The 19518-nt window shown below is 56.4% G+C and overlaps 1 protein-coding gene across 1 annotated transcript in view; it reads right to left on the bottom strand.

Moving 5' to 3' along the window:
• Window positions 1–1007: 1007 nt before the first annotated feature.
• The window catches only part of LOC144479285 (omega-hydroxyceramide transacylase-like), a 35876-nt gene continuing 17365 nt past the window's right edge, over window positions 1008–19518 (bottom strand). The window contains exons 6-9 of the mRNA XM_078197964.1: window positions 18039–18215; window positions 14069–14141; window positions 7460–7568; window positions 1008–3587 (exon numbers count right to left, since the gene is read on the bottom strand). Of these exons, the coding sequence (XP_078054090.1) occupies window positions 7487–7568; window positions 14069–14141; window positions 18039–18215 (332 nt within the window). The 3' untranslated portion in view covers window positions 1008–3587; window positions 7460–7486. The remainder of the gene's footprint in view (window positions 3588–7459; window positions 7569–14068; window positions 14142–18038; window positions 18216–19518) is intronic.

The following is a 19518-nucleotide window of genomic DNA, read 5'->3' as shown; positions in this document are numbered from 1 at the left end:
GAGGTAAGTGCAGTGCCCATGTGCCCCAATGCCACCACCAAACAGCAGGGAGAGGGTCCCTTAAGGGATCTGGGGGTTGGGTAGGCTTGGATTTGGGTGAGAGGGGGTGAAGTTGGTTGCTCTGGTCAGGAAACTGATCAAGTCTATCACAGTGGGCAGAGAGACTCGCAACGTGAGAGTCCCCCCTGCCCACTGAAAGACATGCTGGTTAGGTGCATTGGCCATGCTAAATTCTCCTTCAGTGTACCCGAACATCAGAGCAAATCACTGGATTATTCTTTACCTTTTAAAGAAACAATTAGTGTGACTGGTTAAACAAGAGCAGAGGGTCAGTCTGGGTGATGACATGGGCGGGGAGGTTAATTGGAGCGTATCAGTAAAATCTCTTTAGTTACTCAATAGTTTCTGGCCCAGATTTAATCTCACCAAGTTAGATTACAGGAGTAGCAGTTACAATGTTCGCTCTTGTACAACATTTGTGAAGGGATTGGTATTTGGTGCAGTAATGTTACTGAGCTGGTTAAGGAGGAAACAGAACGAGCCAATAGGAAATCAGACATTTTGAAATCTCTACGCTCAGCTTGCAAACTTCCACAGAACATTCTGGAACAGCTCAGTTGGAAGTTGACTCTCATCAATACAGTTAAAGGTTTAAAGGTCGACAAGTCCCCTAGAATTGATGGTTTGTGCCCCAAGATCTTAAAGGAGACAGCTACAACTTCTGCTCCAGCTTTTCTGGCAATGACAAGGAATTTTTCTTCTGATTTTATTAAATCAGAGCAAATCATTGGATTATTCATTATTTTTTTAAAGAAACAATTAGTGTGACTGCCTAAACAACAGCAGAGGGTCAGTCTGGGTGACGAGGTGGGCAGGGAGGTTAATTGGAGCATATCAGTAAAATCTCTTTAGTTATTGAATGGCTTCTGGCATTTCGTGGATGCATTGGTAGTCATTTTCCAAAAATCCATGTATTCTGGAACTGTAAGAAGTCTCACAACACCAGGCTAAAGTCCAACAGGTTTATTTGGTAGCACAAGCCACTAGCTTTCGGAGCGCTGCCCCTTCATCAGGTGAGTGGAATTTCAGTACACAAACAGGGCATATAAAGACACAAACTCAATTTACAAAATAATGGTTGGAATGCGAGTCTTTACAGGTAATCAAGTCTTAAAGGTACAGACAATGTGAGTGGAGAGAGCGTTAAGCACAGGTTAAAGAGATATGTATTGTCTCCAGCTGGGACAGTTAGTGAGATTTTGCAAGCCCAGGCAAGTCGTGGAACATTCTGGAACTGTACCAAAGGATCTAAAAACTGCCAATGGGGTACAAAATGGGAAGGAAGCAAAATGCAGGAAATTACAGGCCAGTTAGTCTAACTTCTGTTATTGGAAAAATATTAGAATCAATTATTGAGAATAGCAGTGCATTTGGAAAGTTATAATGTGATTAAACAGTGTCAGCATGGTTTCAATAAGGGGAAATCATATCTGACAAATTTACTAGAGTTATTTGAGGAGGTACCAGCCAGAGTAGATAGAGGAGAACCAGTTGATGTTGTATGTTTGGATTTTCAAAGGGCATTTGATAAGGTGCCGCACAAAAGGCTACTATGCCAGACAGGAGCTCATGATGTTGGAGTGATATTCTGGCATGGATAGAGGATTGGCTAATTAACAGGAAGCAGTGAGTGGTGATAAGCAGAATTTAATGTGGGAAAATGTGAAGAAATCTTTCTTCATTTTGGAAGATTGAGAGGGTGGATTATTAAATGGAGAGAGACAGCAGAAACCTGTCACACAAAGAGACTTGGGGTCCTTGTTCATGAAACCCAGCAAGTGAGCACATAGGTGCAGAAGGTTGTGGGGAAGGCAAATGGAATGCTGGCTTTTAATTCAAGAGTGCTGGAGTATAAAAGTTAAGCGTTGTTGCTGCAACTGTACAAGGTACTAATGAGGCCACATTTAAAATACTGTGTACAGTTTTGGTCCCGTTATTTCAGGAAATAGATATTATCATTGGAGGCAGTACAGAGGAGGTTTACTAGGATGATCCTGGGGTATGGGGGGACTGCCACATGAGGAAAGAGTAAATAGGCTGGTCTGTACTCCCTGGAGTTCATAAGAATGAGAGGTGATATGATTGAAATATAAAATTCTTAGAGGGTTAGACAGGGTAAATGTTGGGAGATAAAAGCAAAATACTGCGGATGCTGGAATCTGAAACAAAAACAGAAAAATGCTGGGAAATCTCAGCAGGTCTGACAGCATCTGTGGGAGACAGAATAGTGCCAACATTTCGAGTCTAGTCGATCTTCGTCAGAGCTGCTTTATTGGCTCTATTCTCTCTCTCCACAGGTGCTGTCAGACCCGCTTAGAGTTTCCAGCATTTTCTGTAAATGTTGGGAGGATGTTTCCACTGGTGGGACAGTGTAGGAGCAGGATAGTCACAGCATAAGGAGGTGCTCAATTTGGACAGATTTACAGCAGAATTCCTTCTCTCAGAGAGTGATGAATCTTTGGAATTCTTTACCCCAGGAAGCTGTGGAGACAGAGTCCTTGGAACATAGGTTTTTAATCAGTCAGGGAATTAAGAGTTACGGAGAGAAGGCAAGAAAGTGGATTTAGTGAGTGTTTGATCAGGCATGATTTTGTTAAACAAGAGCAGGCTCGAAGGGCTGAATGGCCTACTCCCGTTCCTATTTCTCCTGAACAGTAGTAGTATGTTTTGGAGTTACCATCATAGGTGCCTGAAAAACATCCTGAATGTGAGGAGCACAGGAGCCAACCCAGAAGGGCTGCCCACTGGGAAATGTGAATTCACTGTAACGCTGTCACTACTATCCTTCACACAGAATAGAACCAGAGCTACAACGCATGTTGGTGTCACTGAACACGTGTCATGAGTGTTAGATCACTGCCTCTCAGCGTTTTACAAACAGATTCAATTCACACAGTTGGTCACTGATCAAATGCTGTTTGATCTCATGTTAGAGACGGACCTCCTCAATGATTAACAAGGATACGGTCAGGCATTGGACAGGAAGCGGCAGAACTGTATAACACCATGTCGTAGGTTAACTCCTAGCAGCAGTGTTTTAACTTTTATCTGTTGTGTTATTTCCCTCCAGTGGAATTTTTTTATCGCAGAATCAACAGTACAGATTATTCAATAATTGGTCCTCAATACGATACGGTAAAGGCTGCAGCAATGGAAACAAAAGTCACAATGGCTGGGCCCGGCCCTGGTGAGTCTGAAGAGGCATTAGTAAAACCAGTGAATAGTAAAGGCAGTAAGCAGGATTGACCCGAAACATACTCGTAGGTTGTGTACGGTTACAGAAGGACTATCTGGAGAGAATGTAGACAAAAGGAAAATCAGAAACTGCGTTCTCCTGGCTCAGCCTCCATGGTTCAAGCACTCCCCCTGAGCTGTTATCCTTTTGATGAGAAATCCTAGGCATCCTCTCCAGGGTCACACTAAATACACGTCAGAGATAGAATGCTGAGTCTGAGCTGTCCAGTGCCAACCCACTTTACTCAGATGTAGAGTGAGACAATGTGTGATGATCAATATCAGAGGAGAACCTGTGGAAAGATGATACAAACAATGGTTACAGAATGGCAAATAGAGAAAGACGCAGATATGAGGCCATCCTGGGATGGAATACCGCAGAGAATGGCTCGTGGCAAACCCTGCTTCAGCACTGGTTTGGGTGTCTAGAGCATCTGAAGCTTCCTTTGTAAAGCCATACTGCTTAAGCACTTCACAATGTACTGAGTTCAAGACCAGCTGGAAGGTCACTGATATTTATGGCACACCGAGACCACTCCATCTGACGAAGGAGCATTGCTCCGAAAGCTTATGGTATTTGCTACCAAATAAACCTGTTGGACTTTAACCTGGTGTTGTGAGACTTCTTACTGTGCTTACCCCAGTCCAACGCCGGCATCTCCACATCATGACACTGTATCACCACAGACCTGTTTTCAGGTGGGAGCGTCAAACCCTCGGGACAGGAACTCTGATAACTGTAATTTTCAGTTGTCCCAGTGAAGAGACTTGCTCCATAGCTGTGTAAGGATCTGGCAGCTGCTCAGATCTCTTAGCCCACATTGGATTGTTTTGTGATGGGGCTGGGAGTGGGGTTAGCCTGAGGGGTGTTGAACAGTGAAAGGGTAAAGCAATGTGAAAGAAGCAATATACTAACAGCAGAGTCTTTCCTGTGAACATTGTAAACTATCGAAGTGGACCCGATGGGATATTATTTCAGAATTTATTCACTCATGAACAAATCGAGGTCTGGAGTCCACTGAGAGGCAGAGCTCTGATCTCAGTTTTGCAGAACAAAAACAGTCAATATTTATTTCCCCTGCTAGCGATTGGCCAAACTGGAGGCACTGCACCAACTCATCAGATTATATGCAAGGGCACAACAGTGAACGAGATTCTTTCCTCATCCTCATCTCAGAAAGCTCTCTTCCAATGACAGTGAATAGCTTGGACAATCCGTAATGAGCTTGACCAGTAGCTGTTGATGGCAAACAGAGGAGAGGCGCCATGAGGAAGCTTCAGGGACTCCATACTATTGGAGTCCTTCACCGCTACCAACTTTAAATCACCTTTAAATAATACTAACAGCGTGGTTATGTTCATGGACTGGTAATCCAGAGGCCCAGATAATGATCCAAAGACACAAGTTCAAACCCTACAGTGACAGCTGGGGAATTAAATTAATTTAACTCAAGAAATTTGGAACGGTGATCATGGAACTATTGGATTGTTGTGAAACAAAGACATCTAATTTACTAATGTCCTGTGTGGAAGGAAATCTGCCATTTTACCTGGCCTATAGGTAATTCCATATCCACAGCAGCGGTTGCCTTTTAACTGCCCTCTATTGTGAAAAAGGCAGCTCACCCACCACCACATCTTTAAGAGTAGTTAGGGCTCAGAAAGAAACACTGACCTTGCCAGGAACAATAATAAAAAAAACTTCAACTGGCGAGGAAGCAAACACAGCTGCTTTGGGATCATCAGATGACACAGTGACACCCACAAATTTTACTGACTTTATCGCAATCCCTGGTTTTAATTTGAAGCAAAGGGAACTATTGGGAAGTGAGACGCCCAATGATCTTTTCTGGTGAAAGCGAGGGAGACGTACCTGCTTGGTTACAACCCAGATTCTGAAGCAACAATTGCATTGCCATCCTAATGTAGAAACAAGGAGCAGGAGCAGGCCATTCGGCCCATTGAACCTGCTCTGCCACTCAATATGATCATGGCTGCTCCTCTTAAATGGAGTGCAACACTGCCTTCAAAGCACTTTCTTTCATTGGCACATAGCCCATCCTTCATGGTGATACCTTGGGAAAAATCACAGACTGGACCCAATAAAGATTGATTTTCAGCAAGTACCCACACCATTGCCTCAGAGAACAGTACATATTTGTCCTCTTCTGCTTTATAGACCCCAACCTGCACTGGCATATCAAGACTTTTAATAATACTAAATACAACAGCCAATTACTCTCCTAAGCTGTAATTTATAGTTTACAGTACTAGGCTGGTTGACCTGTTCAACATTTAGTTTTAATCTAAACATTAGTTCAGATTTGTCTAAGGCACCTTCTGGAGTTTGATCTTTTTTGCTTTATGTTGTAATGTTTTGTACTTATCCCAGGTCATCTGTCTGGATCTCTAGTTTGTTAATTATTCATTAGCTTGGAATTTGTAGAACAAAAGAAAGTCTGCATTTCTATAGCGCCTTTCATGATCTCAGAAAGTTCCCAAAGTGCTTTATAAACAAGCTCAGAAGTGTCGGCTTTGTTTTAATGTGGGAAACATGCTGCCAGTATGCACAAACAGCCAAGAAACGAAGAAACTGACAATCCATTTGGTGATGTTGTATTGGGAACAGGCACTGTAATAGGTCTCACAACACCAGGTTAAAGTCCAACAGGTTTATTTGGTAGCAAAAGCCACACAAGCTTTCGGAGCACTGCCCCTTCGTCAGGTGAGTGGGAGTTCTGTTCATAAATAAGGCATATAAAGACACAAACTCAATTTACAAAATAATGGTTGGAATGCGAGTCTTTACAGATAATCAAGTCTTAAAGGTACAGACAATGTGAGTGGAGAGAGGCTTAAGCACAGGTTAAAGAGATGTGTATTGTCTCCAGACAGGACAGTTAGTGAGATTTTGCAAGCCCAGGCAAGTTGTGGGGTTACAGATAGTGTGACATGAACCCAATATCCCGGTTGAGGCCGTCCTCATGTGTGCGGAACTTGGCTATCAGTCTCTGCTCAGTGACTCTGCGCTGTCGTGTGTCATTAAGGCCGCCTTGGAGAACGCTTACCCGAAGATCAGAGGCCAAATGCCCGTGACCGCTGAAGTGTTCCCCAACAGGAAGAGAACACTCTTGCCTGGTGATTGTCGAGCGGTGTTCATTCATCCGTTGTCGTAGCGTCTGCATGGTCTCTGCAGTGTACCATGCCTCGGGACATCCTTTCCTGCAGCATATCAGGTAGACAACGTTGGCCGAGTTGCAAGAGTATGTACCGTGTGCCTGGTGGATGGTGTTCTCACATGAGATGACGGCATCCGTGTCGATGATCCGGCACGTCTTGCAGAGGTTGCTGTGGCAGGGTTGTGCGGTGTCGTGGTCACTGTTCTCCTGAAGGCTGGGTAGTTTGCTGCGGACAATGGTCTGTTTGAGGTTGTGCGAAGGCAAGAAGAGGAGGTGTGGGGATGGCCTTGGCGAGATGTTTGTCTTCATCAATGACATGTTGAAGGCTCCGGAGAAGATGTTGGATCCGGAGAAGATTCCCCGGAGCGGAGAAGCTACGACATCTTCTCCGGAGCCTTCAACATGTCATTGATGAAGACGAACATCTCGCCAAGGCCATCCCACTTACCTGACGAAGGAGCAGCGCTCCGAAAGCTAGTGGCTTGGGCTGCCAAGTAAACCTGTTGGACTTTAACCTGGTGTTGTGAGACCTCTTACTGTGTTTACCCCAGTCCAACGCCGGCATCTCCACATCATGACAGATACTGGCTAGGATAGCAAAGCGACCTCTTCTTCAAAATATGTCACAGGATCTTCTACATTGGCCCAAGAACAAACTGCTCTCAGTTTAATGCCACATCTAAATGACAGCACCTTAGACAAAGCAACTTTAAATTCAACTCTGTCTTCACAGCTCACCTTCCTGACTCAGAGAGGAGCACGTTACCAACTGACCCACAGCTGATGTGACTGACATGAGCTATCTTTCCGCTCGTTTGTTCTGGTCCATTGCCTCATTGTAGATTTGCTGGAGCAGAAACGGGCCGTCATAACGCGACTATAGTAGCTGCACTTCCAGAGTACCTGGCTTTGCTTGAATGCGCCTGGAGACATCTGAAGGTCATGAAAGTTGTTAAATAATTCAGGAGTGGGGGAGGGGGAATTACCTCATAACACAGGTTGTCTATTTGGAGTTACCCAGCATTCCAATGAGCATCAACATTCTTGGACATCAAACCAAAAGCCTTTGGGATATCAAGTAACCATCCTTTTACTCTGAAATTAGGCAGAAAATACTTATTAAATTATTGCGTTGGAGTATTTTACAGCAATTATACCAACCTAAACGCTGCCAGAGATTAAAAATCCTGCACAATTCCACAGGGAGATTATTCTTTATAGTGCATGAAGCATTGGGTTTATGTAACTGCACCCCACCTCCCACCCGCCCCCCCCCCCCCCCCCCCCACCCCCCCCACCCCCGCACGCCTCTCTCCGGCCTGCAGAGCGAGTGTTCAAACTACCAGTGAGTGAATTGGAAGATTCTCTAAGAAGCTGTTCCTCCAATCACAAGCAGAGTGGTTAGCATTGCTGCCTCACAGTGCCAGGGACCCGGGTTCGATTCCCAGCTCGGGTCACTGTCTGTGTGGAGTTTGCACGTTCTCCCCGTGTCTGCGTGGGTTTCCTCCGGATGCTGCGGTTTCCTCACACACTCTGAAAGACGTGCTGGTTGAGTGGATTGGCCATGCTAAATTCTCCCTCAGTGTACCTGAACAGGCGCTGGAGTGTGGCGACTCGGGGATTTTCACAGTAACTTCATTGCGGTGTTAATGTAAGCCTACTTGTGACACGAATAAATACATTTAAAACATTTCTCCCCTGCCGTTGCTGCTAATAGACTCACTGTGAACCTGTCACTGAGCAAACTGTTTCTGTTTTTCATACATCAATGCTTTTTCTGAAATGCATTTTTCAGTGTTGTGCCAAACAAGGACTTTCCAAAACTTGCTCATTGGCCCCTCAAGTGAGAAAAGAAAATTGAAATGTGGCCCCTCACGGGAAGGGTTGGTTTAGCCGACACGCCAGCATGGACTGTCCTTGAATAGCTAATTGATATATCAACCCCGAAGCTGCCGCAGGCACACTGCTCCTTCTTTTCCCACTGGGAATGATGGGTTGGAGCAGAACCCACGTCACCTCCAGTACAGCAGCCTGGGGTACGTACGTCCACTGCCTGCAGCTGGAGGGGCTGATCAACATTGGCACGCGTTCCGCAGCGTGTCTAATGAGCTTAGCTCTGGCCAAAGGCAAGATCTGCTCCTCTCCAGTTGCTGGGCCCAGGAAAGGGAGATTTTAACTTAAAAAAATTGGGAGATAACATTACAAATTGAGAGAATACAACTCGGACTAGACGGGGTAGAAAAATAGATGAGTGAAGCACCTTCAGCATTCCCACACCCTCCCAGCACACAGTCAGCAGGCACCCTCGGTAAAGAGTCACTACAGAGCAAGTGAAATAAGACAAGAGAAACATCGAGCTTAAAAGGAAAGAAAATACTACAGACACTGGAAATAAAAAAAAAAAATGCTGGAATGTTCAGCAGGCCCAGCAGCGTCTGTGGAGACAGAGTTTATCTTAAGCAGGGCTAACCAGAGGTCACAGACCTGAAACATTTAAGAGGGTGCTGGACGTGGCCCTTGTGGCTAAAGGGATCAATAGGTGTGGAGAGAAAGCAGGAGTGGGATACTGAAAGCGCCTTGATCAGCCACGATCGTATTGAATGGTGGTGCAGGCTCGAAGGGCCAAATGGCCGACTCCGGCACCTATTTTCTATGGAGGGGGATTTTACTGTTACACCTGGCATGGGAGCCGGGGCGGGCGATGGGGGCCGGAGCGGGCGATGGGAGCCAGGGCAGGCGATGGGGGCGGGCCAGGGGGCCGGAGCGGGCGATGGGGGCCGGAGCGGGCGATTGGGGCCGGAGCGGGCGATGGGGGCCGGAGCGGGCGATGGGGGCCGGAGCGGGCGATGGGGGCCGGAGCGGGCGATGGGGGCCGGAGCGGGCCAGGGGGCCGGAGCGGGCGATGGGGGCCGGAGCGGGCCAGGGGGCCGGAGCGGGCGATGGGGGCCGGAGCGGGCGATGGGGGCCGGAGCGGGCGATGGGGGCCGGAGCGGGCGATGGGAGCCAGGGCAGGCGATGGGGGCGGGCCAGGGGGCCGGAGCGGGCGATGGGGGCTGGAGCGGGCGATGGGGGCCGGAGCGGGCGATGGGGGCCGGAGCGGGCAATGGGGGCCGGAGCGGGCGATGGGGGCCGGAGCGGGCGATGGGGGCCGGAGCGGGCGATGGGGGCCGGAGCGGGCGATGGGGGCCGGAGCGGGCCAGGGGGCCGGAGCGGGCGATGGGGGCCGGAGCGGGCCAGGGGGCCGGAGCGGGCGATGGGGGCCGGAGCGGGCGATGGGGGCCGGAGCGGGCGATGGGGGCCGGAGCGGGCGATGGGAGCCAGGGCAGGCGATGGGGGCGGGCCAGGGGGCCGGAGCGGGCGATGGGGGCCGGAGCGGGCGATGGGGGCCGGAGCGGGCGATGGGGGCCGGAGCGGGCCAGGGGGCCGGAGCGGGCGATGGGGGCCGGAGCGGGCCAGGGGGCCGGAGCGGGCGATGGGGGCCGGAGCGGGCGATGGGGGCCGGAGCGGGCCAGGGGGCCGGAGCGGGCGATGGGGGCCGGAGCGGGCCAGGGGGCCGGAGCGGGCGATGGGGGCCGGAGCGGGCCAGGGGGCCGGAGCGGGCCAGGGGGCCGGAGCGGGCGATGGGGGCCGGAGCGGGCCAGGGGGCCGGAGCGGGCGATGGGGGCCGGAGCGGGCCAGGGGACCGGAGCGGGCGATGGGGGCCGGAGCGGGCGATGGGGGCCGGAGCGGGCCAGGGGGCCGGAGCGGGCGATGGGGGCCGGAGCGGGCGATGGGGGCCGGAGCGGGCGATGGGGGCCGGAGCGGGCCAGGGGGCCGGAGCGGGCGATGGGGGCCGGAGCGGGCGATGGGGGCCGGAGCGGGCCAGGGGGCCGGAGCGGGCGATGGGGGCCGGAGCGGGCGATGGGGGCCGGAGCGGGCCAGGGGGCCGGAGCGGGCGATGGGGGCCGGAGCGGGCGATGGGGGCCGGAGCGGGCCAGGGGGCCGGAGCGGGCGATGGGGGCCGGAGCGGGCCAGGGGGCCGGAGCGGGCCAGGGGGCCGGAGCGGGCCAGGGGGGCCGGAGCGGGCGATGGGGGCCGGAGCGGGCCAGGGGGGCCGGAGCGGGCCAGGGGGGCCGGAGCGGGCCAGGGGGGCCGGAGCGGGCCAGGGGGGCCGGAGCGGGCCAGGGGGGCCGGAGCGGGCCAGGGGACCGGAGCGGGCCAGGGGACCGGAGCGGGCGATGGGGGCCGGAGCGGGCGATGGGGGCCGGAGCGGGCCAGGGGGGCCGGAGCGGGCCAGGGGACCGGAGCGGGCCAGGGGGGCCGGAGCGGGCCAGGGGGCCGGAGCGGGCGATGGGGGCCGGAGCGGGCGATGGGGGCCGGAGCGGGCCAGGGGGGCCGGAGCGGGCCAGGGGGGCCGGAGCGGGCCAGGGGGCCGGAGCGGGCCAGGGGGCCGGAGCGGGCGATGGGGGCCAGAGCGGGCGATGGGGGCCGGAGCGGGCGCTGGGGGCCGGAGCGGGCGATGGGGGCCGGAGCGGGCGATGGGGGCTGGAGCGGGCCAGGGGGCCGGAGCGGGCCAGGGGGCCGGAGCGGGCGATGAGGGCGGGCCAGGGGGCCGGAGCGGGCGATGGGGGTGGGCCAGGGGGCCGGAGCGGGCGATGGGGGTGGGCCAGGGGGCCGGAGCGGGCGATGGGGGCCGGAGCGGGCGCTGGGGGCCGGAGCGGGCGATGGGGGCCGGAGCGGGCGATGGGGGCCGGAGCGGGCGATGGGGGCCGGAGCGGGCCAGGGGGCCGGAGCGGGCGCTGGGGGCCGGAGCGGGCCAGGGGGCCGGAGCGGGCGATGGGGGCTGGAGCGGGCGATGGGGGCCGGAGCGGGCCAGGGGGCCGGAGCGGGCCAGGGGGCCGGAGCGGGCCAGGGGGCCGGAGCGGGCCAGGGGGCCGGAGCGGGCCAGGGGGCCGGAGCGGGCCAGGGGGCCGGAGCGGGCGATGGGGGCTGGAGCGGGCCAGGGGGCCGGAGCGGGCCAGGGGACCGGAGCGGGCCAGGGGGCCGGAGCGGGCCAGGGGGCCGGAGCGGGCCAGGGGGCCGGAGCGGGCCAGGGGGCCGGAGCGGGCCAGGGGGCCGGAGCGGGCGATGGGGGCTGGAGCGGGCGATGGGGGCCGGAGCGGGCGATGGGGGCCGGAGCGGGCGATGGGGGCCGGAGCGGGCGATGGGGGCCGGAGCGGGCCAGGGGGCCGGAGCGGGCGATGGGGGCCGGAGCGGGCCAGGGGGCCGGAGCGGGCGATGGGGGCCGGAGCGGGCGATGGGGGCCGGAGCGGGCGATGGGGGCCGGAGCGGGCGATGGGAGCCAGGGCAGGCGATGGGGGCGGGCCAGGGGGCCGGAGCGGGCGATGGGGGCCGGAGCGGGCGATGGGGGCCGGAGCGGGCCAGGGGGCCGGAGCGGGCGATGGGGGCCGGAGCGGGCGATGGGGGCCGGAGCGGGCGATGGGGGCCGGAGCGGGCGATGGGGGCCGGAGCGGGCCAGGGGGCCGGAGCGGGCGATGGGGGCCGGAGCGGGCCAGGGGGCCGGAGCGGGCGATGGGGGCCGGAGCGGGCCAGGGGGCCGGAGCGGGCCAGGGGGCCGGAGCGGGCGATGGGGGCCGGAGCGGGCGATGGGGGCCGGAGCGGGCCAGGGGACCGGAGCGGGCGATGGGGGCCGGAGCGGGCGATGGGGGCCGGAGCGGGCCAGGGGGCCGGAGCGGGCGATGGGGGCCGGAGCGGGCGATGGGGGCCGGAGCGGGCGATGGGGGCCGGAGCGGGCCAGGGGGCCGGAGCGGGCGATGGGGGCCGGAGCGGGCGATGGGGGCCGGAGCGGGCCAGGGGGCCGGAGCGGGCGATGGGGGCCGGAGCGGGCGATGGGGGCCGGAGCGGGCCAGGGGGCCGGAGCGGGCGATGGGGGCCGGAGCGGGCGATGGGGGCCGGAGCGGGCCAGGGGGCCGGAGCGGGCGATGGGGGCCGGAGCGGGCCAGGGGGCCGGAGCGGGCCAGGGGGCCGGAGCGGGCCAGGGGGGCCGGAGCGGGCCAGGGGGGCCGGAGCGGGCGATGGGGGCCGGAGCGGGCCAGGGGGGCCGGAGCGGGCCAGGGGGGCCGGAGCGGGTCAGGGGGGCCGGAGCGGGCCAGGGGGGCCGGAGCGGGCCAGGGGACCGGAGCGGGCCAGGGGACCGGAGCGGGCGATGGGGGCCGGAGCGGGCGATGGGGGCCGGAGCGGGCCAGGGGGGCCGGAGCGGGCCAGGGGACCGGAGCGGGCCAGGGGGGCCGGAGCGGGCCAGGGGGCCGGAGCGGGCGATGGGGGCCGGAGCGGGCGATGGGGGCCGGAGCGGGCCAGGGGGGCCGGAGCGGGCCAGGGGGGCCGGAGCGGGCCAGGGGGCCGGAGCGGGCCAGGGGGCCGGAGCGGGCGATGGGGGCCAGAGCGGGCGATGGGGGCCGGAGCGGGCGCTGGGGGCCGGAGCGGGCGATGGGGGCCGGAGCGGGCGATGGGGGCCGGAGCGGGCCAGGGGGCCGGAGCGGGCCAGGGGGCCGGAGCGGGCGATGAGGGCGGGCCAGGGGGCCGGAGCAGGCGATGGGGGTGGGCCAGGGGGCCGGAGCGGGCGATGGGGGTGGGCCAGGGGGCCGGAGCGGGCGATGGGGGCCGGAGCGGGCGCTGGGGGCCGGAGCGGGCGATGGGGGCCGGAGCGGGCGATGGGGGCCGGAGCGGGCGATGGGGGCCGGAGCGGGCGATGGGGGCTGGAGCGGGCCAGGGGGCCGGAGCGGGCGCTGGGGGCCGGAGCGGGCCAGGGGGCCGGAGCGGGCGATGGGGGCTGGAGCGGGCGATGGGGGCCGGAGCGGGCCAGGGGGCCGGAGCGGGCCAGGGGGCCGGAGCGGGCCAGGGGGCCGGAGCGGGCCAGGGGGCCGGAGCGGGCCAGGGGGCCGGAGCGGGCCAGGGGGCCGGAGCGGGCCAGGGGGCCGGAGCGGGCGATGGGGGCTGGAGCGGGCCAGGGGGCCGGAGCGGGCCAGGGGACCGGAGCGGGCCAGGGGGCCGGAGCGGGCCAGGGGGCCGGAGCGGGCCAGGGGGCCGGAGCGGGCCAGGGGGCCGGAGCGGGCCAGGGGGCCGGAGCGGGCCAGGGGGCCGGAGCGGGCGATGGGGGCTGGAGCGGGCCAGGGGGCCGGAGCGGGCCAGGGGGCCGGAGCGGGCCAGGGGGCCGGAGCGGGCGATGAGGGCGGGCCAGGGGGCCGGAGCGGGCGATGAGGGCGGGCCAGGGGGCCGGAGCGGGCCAGGGGGCCGGAGCGGGCCAGGGGGCCGGAGCGGGCGATGGGGGCCGGAGCGGGCCAGGGGGCCGGAGCGGGCCAGGGGGCCGGAGCGGGCGATGAGGGCGGGCCAGGGGGCCGGAGCGGGCGATGGGGGTGGGCCAGGGGGCCGGAGCGGGCGATGGGGGCGGGCCAGGGGGCCGGAGCGGGCGAGGAAAAGGCCCGTTGACCTCCAGCGGGATTGTGCGGTTTGAGGGAGAGCGTGACCAGGCTCTGTTTCTCTCCACAGGTGGTGCCTGTTTCCTGTTTGTTTAACCTCAAAAAAGAAATTCGAGTGAACTGGAAGAATCTAAAGCTTACGCCTGAGCCACCGAGTGCACTGGGTACGAGGTGGCAGCAACACCCACTTCCTGTCTTCTCAGAGTCGGCAACACTGTTAAAACAAGGAGAAAGAAAACATGAACAGTAATTGGGAAACTGTCCCTCCCTCCAACAATTCCACTCGCTCGGACCGGACAAAGAGATGGCAGAGGGTGGGGGGCGTTGTGCATGGGAGGAAGAGAGAGAGGACAAGAGACACTTGAGGGGGTGGATGGGGTGGGGGGGGAGAAGAGTGGTGGGATGGTGGGCTCCCTCCATTAGTCTCCCGATTTCATCAACTCCTCACACAGGGAGGTTCCCTGTTTCGCAGCCTCTGTCCACTCGGCCAGAGCACCCTGAGGGAGGTGTCACCGGACACTTCACTTCAGGGACACACCTTCAACAAGTATCACCGAGGAATGAAAATGCTCTCTCCAATTAGCATTCTGCTTCAATCCACTGTGACAGAGGGCAGACACCGGCATCAAGACAATCCCAGAGTAAAGAGGGATCACTCGTCACCACGGCTACGTTAGAAGCACTCTCACTTCTGACTCAGTAAGAAGTCTCACAACGCCAGGTTAAAGTACAACAGTTTTATTTGGTCACACGAGCTTTCGGAGCGCCGCTCCTTCATCAGGTGAGTCCTGATCTGATGACTCATCTGATCAAGAAGCAATGCTCCCAAAGCTTGTTCTACCAAATAAACCTGTTGGACTTTAACCTGGTGTTGTGAGACTTCTTACTGTGCTTACCCCAGTCCAACACCAGCATCTCCACACTCTGACTCAGAACGTTGAAGGTCCAACTCTCACTCCAGCAGTCGAGCACAAAGAAAAATTCATGGCTGACAGTCCAGCAGGGTACAGTGGGAGTGCCGCACGGTCAGAGGGTCAGTGCTGAGGGAGTGCCGCACTGTCAGAGGGTCAGTACTGAGGGAGTGCTGCACTGTCAGAGGGTCAGTACTGAGGGAGTGCCGCACTGTCAGAGGGTCAGGGCTGAGGGAGGGCTGCACTGTCAGAGGGTCAGTACTGAGGGAGTGCCGCACTGTCAGAGGGTCAGTACTGAGTGAGTGCCGCACTGTCAGAGGGTCAGTGCTGAGGGGGCGCCGCACTGTCAGAGGGTCAGTGCTGAGGGAGTGCCGCACTGTCAGAGGGTCAGTGCTGAAGGAGTGCCGCACTGTCAGAGGGTCAGTACTGAGGGAGTGCCGCCCTGTCAGAGGGTCAGTGCTGAGGGAGTGCCGCACTGTCAGAGGGTCAGTACTGAGGGAGTGCCGCACTGTCAGAGCATCAGTACTGAGGGAGTGCCGCCCTGTCAGAGGGTCAGTACTGAGGGAGTGCCGCCCTGTCAGAGCATCAGTACTGAGGGAGTGCCGCCCTGTCAGAGGGTCAGTACTGAGGGAGTGCCGCACTGTCAGAGGGTCAGTACTGAGGGAGTGCCGCACTGTCAGAGGGTCAGTACTGAGGGAGTGCCGCACTGTCAGAGGGTCAGTATTGAGGGAGTGCCGCCCTGTCAGAGGGTCAGTGCTGAGGGAGGGCTGCACTGTCAGAGGGTCAGTACTGAGTGAGTGCCGCACTGTCAGAGGGTCAGTGCTGAGGGGGCGCCGCAATGTCAGAGGGTCAGTGCTGAGGGGGCGCCGCACTGTCAGAGGGTCAGTGCTGAGGGGGCGCCGCACTGTCAGAGGGTCAGTGCTGAGGGGGCGCCGCACTGTCAGAGGGTCAGTGCTGAGGGGGCGCCGCACTGTCAGAGGGTCAGTGCTGAGGGGGCGCCGCACTGTCAGAGGGTCAGTGCTGAGGGGGCGCCGCACTGTCAGAGGGTCAGTGCTGAGGGGGCGCCGCACTGTCAGAGGGTCAGTGCTGAGGGGGCGCCGCACTGTCAGAGGGTCAGTGCTGAGGGGGCGCCGCACTGTCAGAGGGTCAGTGCTGAGGGGGCGCCGCACTGTCAGAGGGTCAGTGCTGAGGGGGCGCCGCACTGTCAGAGGGTCAGTGCTGAGGGGGCGCCGCACTGTCAGAGGGTCAGTGCTGAGGGGGCGCCGCACTGTCAGAGGATCACTGCTGAGGGAGTGCCGCACTGTCAGAGGGTCAGTGCTGAGGGAGCACCGCACTGTCAGAGGGTCAGTGGCTGTAACGTCTGGTAGTTGTGAAAGTGATATATTTAAATGATATCAATGAGAATTAAGTTTGCGGATGACACGAAGATTGGCGGATGGGGTAATAGTGGGGAAGAAGTTCTCAGGCTGCAGGAAGATATAAACGGGGTTGGTCAGATGGGCAGATCAGTGGCAGATGGAATTTAACCCTGAAAAGTGTGAGGTGAAGCACTTTGGAAGGAGTAAGAAGACAAGGGAATATTCAGTGAATGGCAGGACACTCGGACGCTTAGAGGAACAGAGGGATCTGGGCTGCTTTTCCACAGATCCCTGAAGGAGGCAGGACAGGTTAAAAGGGTAGTTAAGAAGGCATACGGGACACTTGCCTTTATCAATCGTGTCATAGATTATAAGAATTGGGAGGCTTTGTTGGGATTGTACAAAACTTTGGTTAGGCCACAGCTGGAGTACTGTGTGCAGTTCTGGTCACCTCACTATAGGAAGGATGTGATTGCATTGGAGAGAGTGCGGAGAAGATTCACCAGGATGTTGCCTGGGATGGAGCATTTGAGTTATGAAGAGAGGCTGGATAGGCTTGGATTGTTTTATTTCGAGCAGAGAAGGCTGAGGGAGACATGATTGAAGTATATAAGATTATGAGGGTATGGACAGGGTGAATAGGAAACAGCTGGGTCATTTAGTTGAGGGGATATCATTTTAAGCTGAGGGGCAGGCGGTTTCGAGGGGATTTGAGGAAAGATGTTTTCACCCAGAGGGTGGTGGGAGTCTGGAATGCGGTGCCTGGGAGGGTCACAGAGGCGGGAAATCTCACAACCATTAACAGGAACATGGATGAGTGTTTGAAATGTCATAACATTCAAAGCCAGCGAGCTAGTGCTGGAAAGTGAGATTGGTGTAGAAGATTTTGTGTAGTTTTGTCAGTGCAGACTCGATGGGCTGAAAGGCCTCTTCTGTACTGTATGACTCTAAAGGCACTACATAAATGCAGTATTTCTTTTCAATCTCTGTGTCCAGGTGTTCAAATGACAGGGTTTATACATAAGGCCCAAATATAAAAGCAAATCGAAAAGGTTGGTCTTTCCCTGGACAGAGTGGAAATACAAAGCAGGAGGAAGTGTTGCTTCATGCAACAACAATTTGCATTGATATAGCATCTTAATGCAGTCGAACATCTCAATGCACTACATTGGGATATTATTAAACTGAATTGAGCACCGAGCCAGAGCTGGTGGAAATATCCTGAATAAGAGGACATAACATCCAAATTTGATCTGAAATGTATTCAGGAGTGAAATGAGGAAGCATCCCATCACACACAGAGGAGTGAAAATCTGGATCTTCCCTTCTCCAGTAATACTGGGGATACAGGGAGACAACTGGAGCCTCCGTAATTGAGAGCAATAGATTCTTGTAGGTAAGGACAAATAGGCTTGAAGCACAGATCAGACATGGTCTAAATGAATGTTGGAACAAAGGAACAAATGTCCTTCTCCTGCTCCTATGTTTCTGAGTAACTCACAATCCAATTATTACTCCTCATCCAATTCAGCACTTCAACCCATTTTTCCAACCGTCCTTCAGTAGCAAAGCTAAAACATCACTCCAACCAACAAAACATTGCCTTGTTAAGAGTTAAATGGCTTGCCTTTTTCCCCCCGGGATGTCTTGGCTTTGAGTTTGGCCAGTTACTGGAGTTCATCAATGGTCTTTCCTGTTACTCTTACTCTATAGATGCTGCTCTGTGAGCTGGGGCCAGAGAATTCACCGATTCCTGTGCTGCTAACTAACATCACAGCAGAGGGAAAAGTGTGACATGACCTTTAAGCAGAGAAATGGAGAAAAAGAGTACAGGATTGCTACCTCCAAGAATCCACGCCTTACATCGAGATAATCTCCCTTCAAGAGAGGCAACATTGGAGCATGTCTCAGGTTCCGGATGTTTGGAGATTTGTTCATCCCTTTGTGAGGGGGTATAGCCGTTACAGTCCTGACTTGATAAAACTTTGGATACAATGGAGGCATCTTGACTTAACAAATCTAGAAACAAAAACAGGATTGATATCAGACATTGAAAGACTGGATGATTGTGGCTCAAAATGTAAAGTTTCTTCCCTCACAATTATTTTTTAATTCTTACATGGGATGTGGGTGTCGCTGGCTGGGCCAGCATTTATTGCTCATCCCTAATTGCCCTTGGATTGATTGAGTGGCTTTCAGAGGGCATTTAAGAGTCAACCACATTGCTGTGGCTCTGGAGTCACATGTAAGCCAGACCGGCCTACCGGATCTGATGAAGGGTCATCCAGACACAAAACGTTGGCTCTTTTCTCTCTCCACAGGCGGTGTCAGACCTGCTGAGACTTCCCAGCATTCTATGTTTTTGAGTCTATTATGGTAACCTGAGTGTGAAATGCAAAGGTAGGCTGGCTAGAATTGTCATCAGTGCAGGTAACATCATTGGTAAACAGCAGACACAGCTCAATAATCTATTTAACAACACAGTGAAGAGGAAAGCTCAGGGTATCTTTCATCATCCGTCTCACACTTTATATCCTCAATTTGAAAGGTTCCTTTTGGACCAGTCTTTGGAATGCCTGTAGTCAGGAAAAATCTGTTCCAAGGGGTCTTTTGTTCCCAGTTCATAAGCTTACTAAATAACAAAGTAAACTCAACCCACTATTTTTATTCAACTGCAGTCAGTTCTTTCCTGAATACTCTTTTTTTTATTCCCCCTTTTATTGTGGGAGTGCAAACGTCAACAAAATGTCAACGATGTCAACAAAACGAAGGAGAACATTCCCCTGTCTACATCAACAGGGACGAAGTAGAAAAGGTCGAGAGCTTCAAGTTTTTAGGTGCCCAGATCACCAACAACCTGTCCTGGTCCCCCCATGCCAACACTATAGTTAAGAAAGCCCACCAACGCCTCCACTTTCTCAGAAGACTAAGGAAATTTGGCATGTCAGCTACAACTCTCACCAACTTTTACAGATGCACCATAGAAAGCATTCTTTCTGGTTGTATCACAGCTTGGTATAGCTCCTGCTCTGCCCAAGACCGCAAGGAATTACAAAAGGTTGCGAATGTAGCCCAATCCATCATGCAAACCAGCCTCCCATCCATTGACTCTGTTTACACTTCCTGCTGCCTCGGCAAAGCAGCCAGCACAATTAAGGACCCCACATACGGGCGGACATTCCCTCTTCCACCTTCTTCCGTCGGGAAAAAGATACAAAAGTCTGAGGTCACGTACCAACCGATTCAAGAACAGCTTCTTCCCTGCTGCTGTCAGACTTTTGAATGGACCTACCTCGCATTAAGTTGATCTTTCTCTACACTC

The sequence above is a fragment of the Mustelus asterias genome, chromosome 25 (assembly GCF_964213995.1).
Source record: "Mustelus asterias chromosome 25, sMusAst1.hap1.1, whole genome shotgun sequence".
NCBI classification, from domain to species: Eukaryota; Metazoa; Chordata; class Chondrichthyes; order Carcharhiniformes; family Triakidae; genus Mustelus; species Mustelus asterias.
The sequence above is the reverse complement of the archived record's forward strand: the minus strand, read 5'-3'. Positions and strand labels throughout refer to the sequence as shown.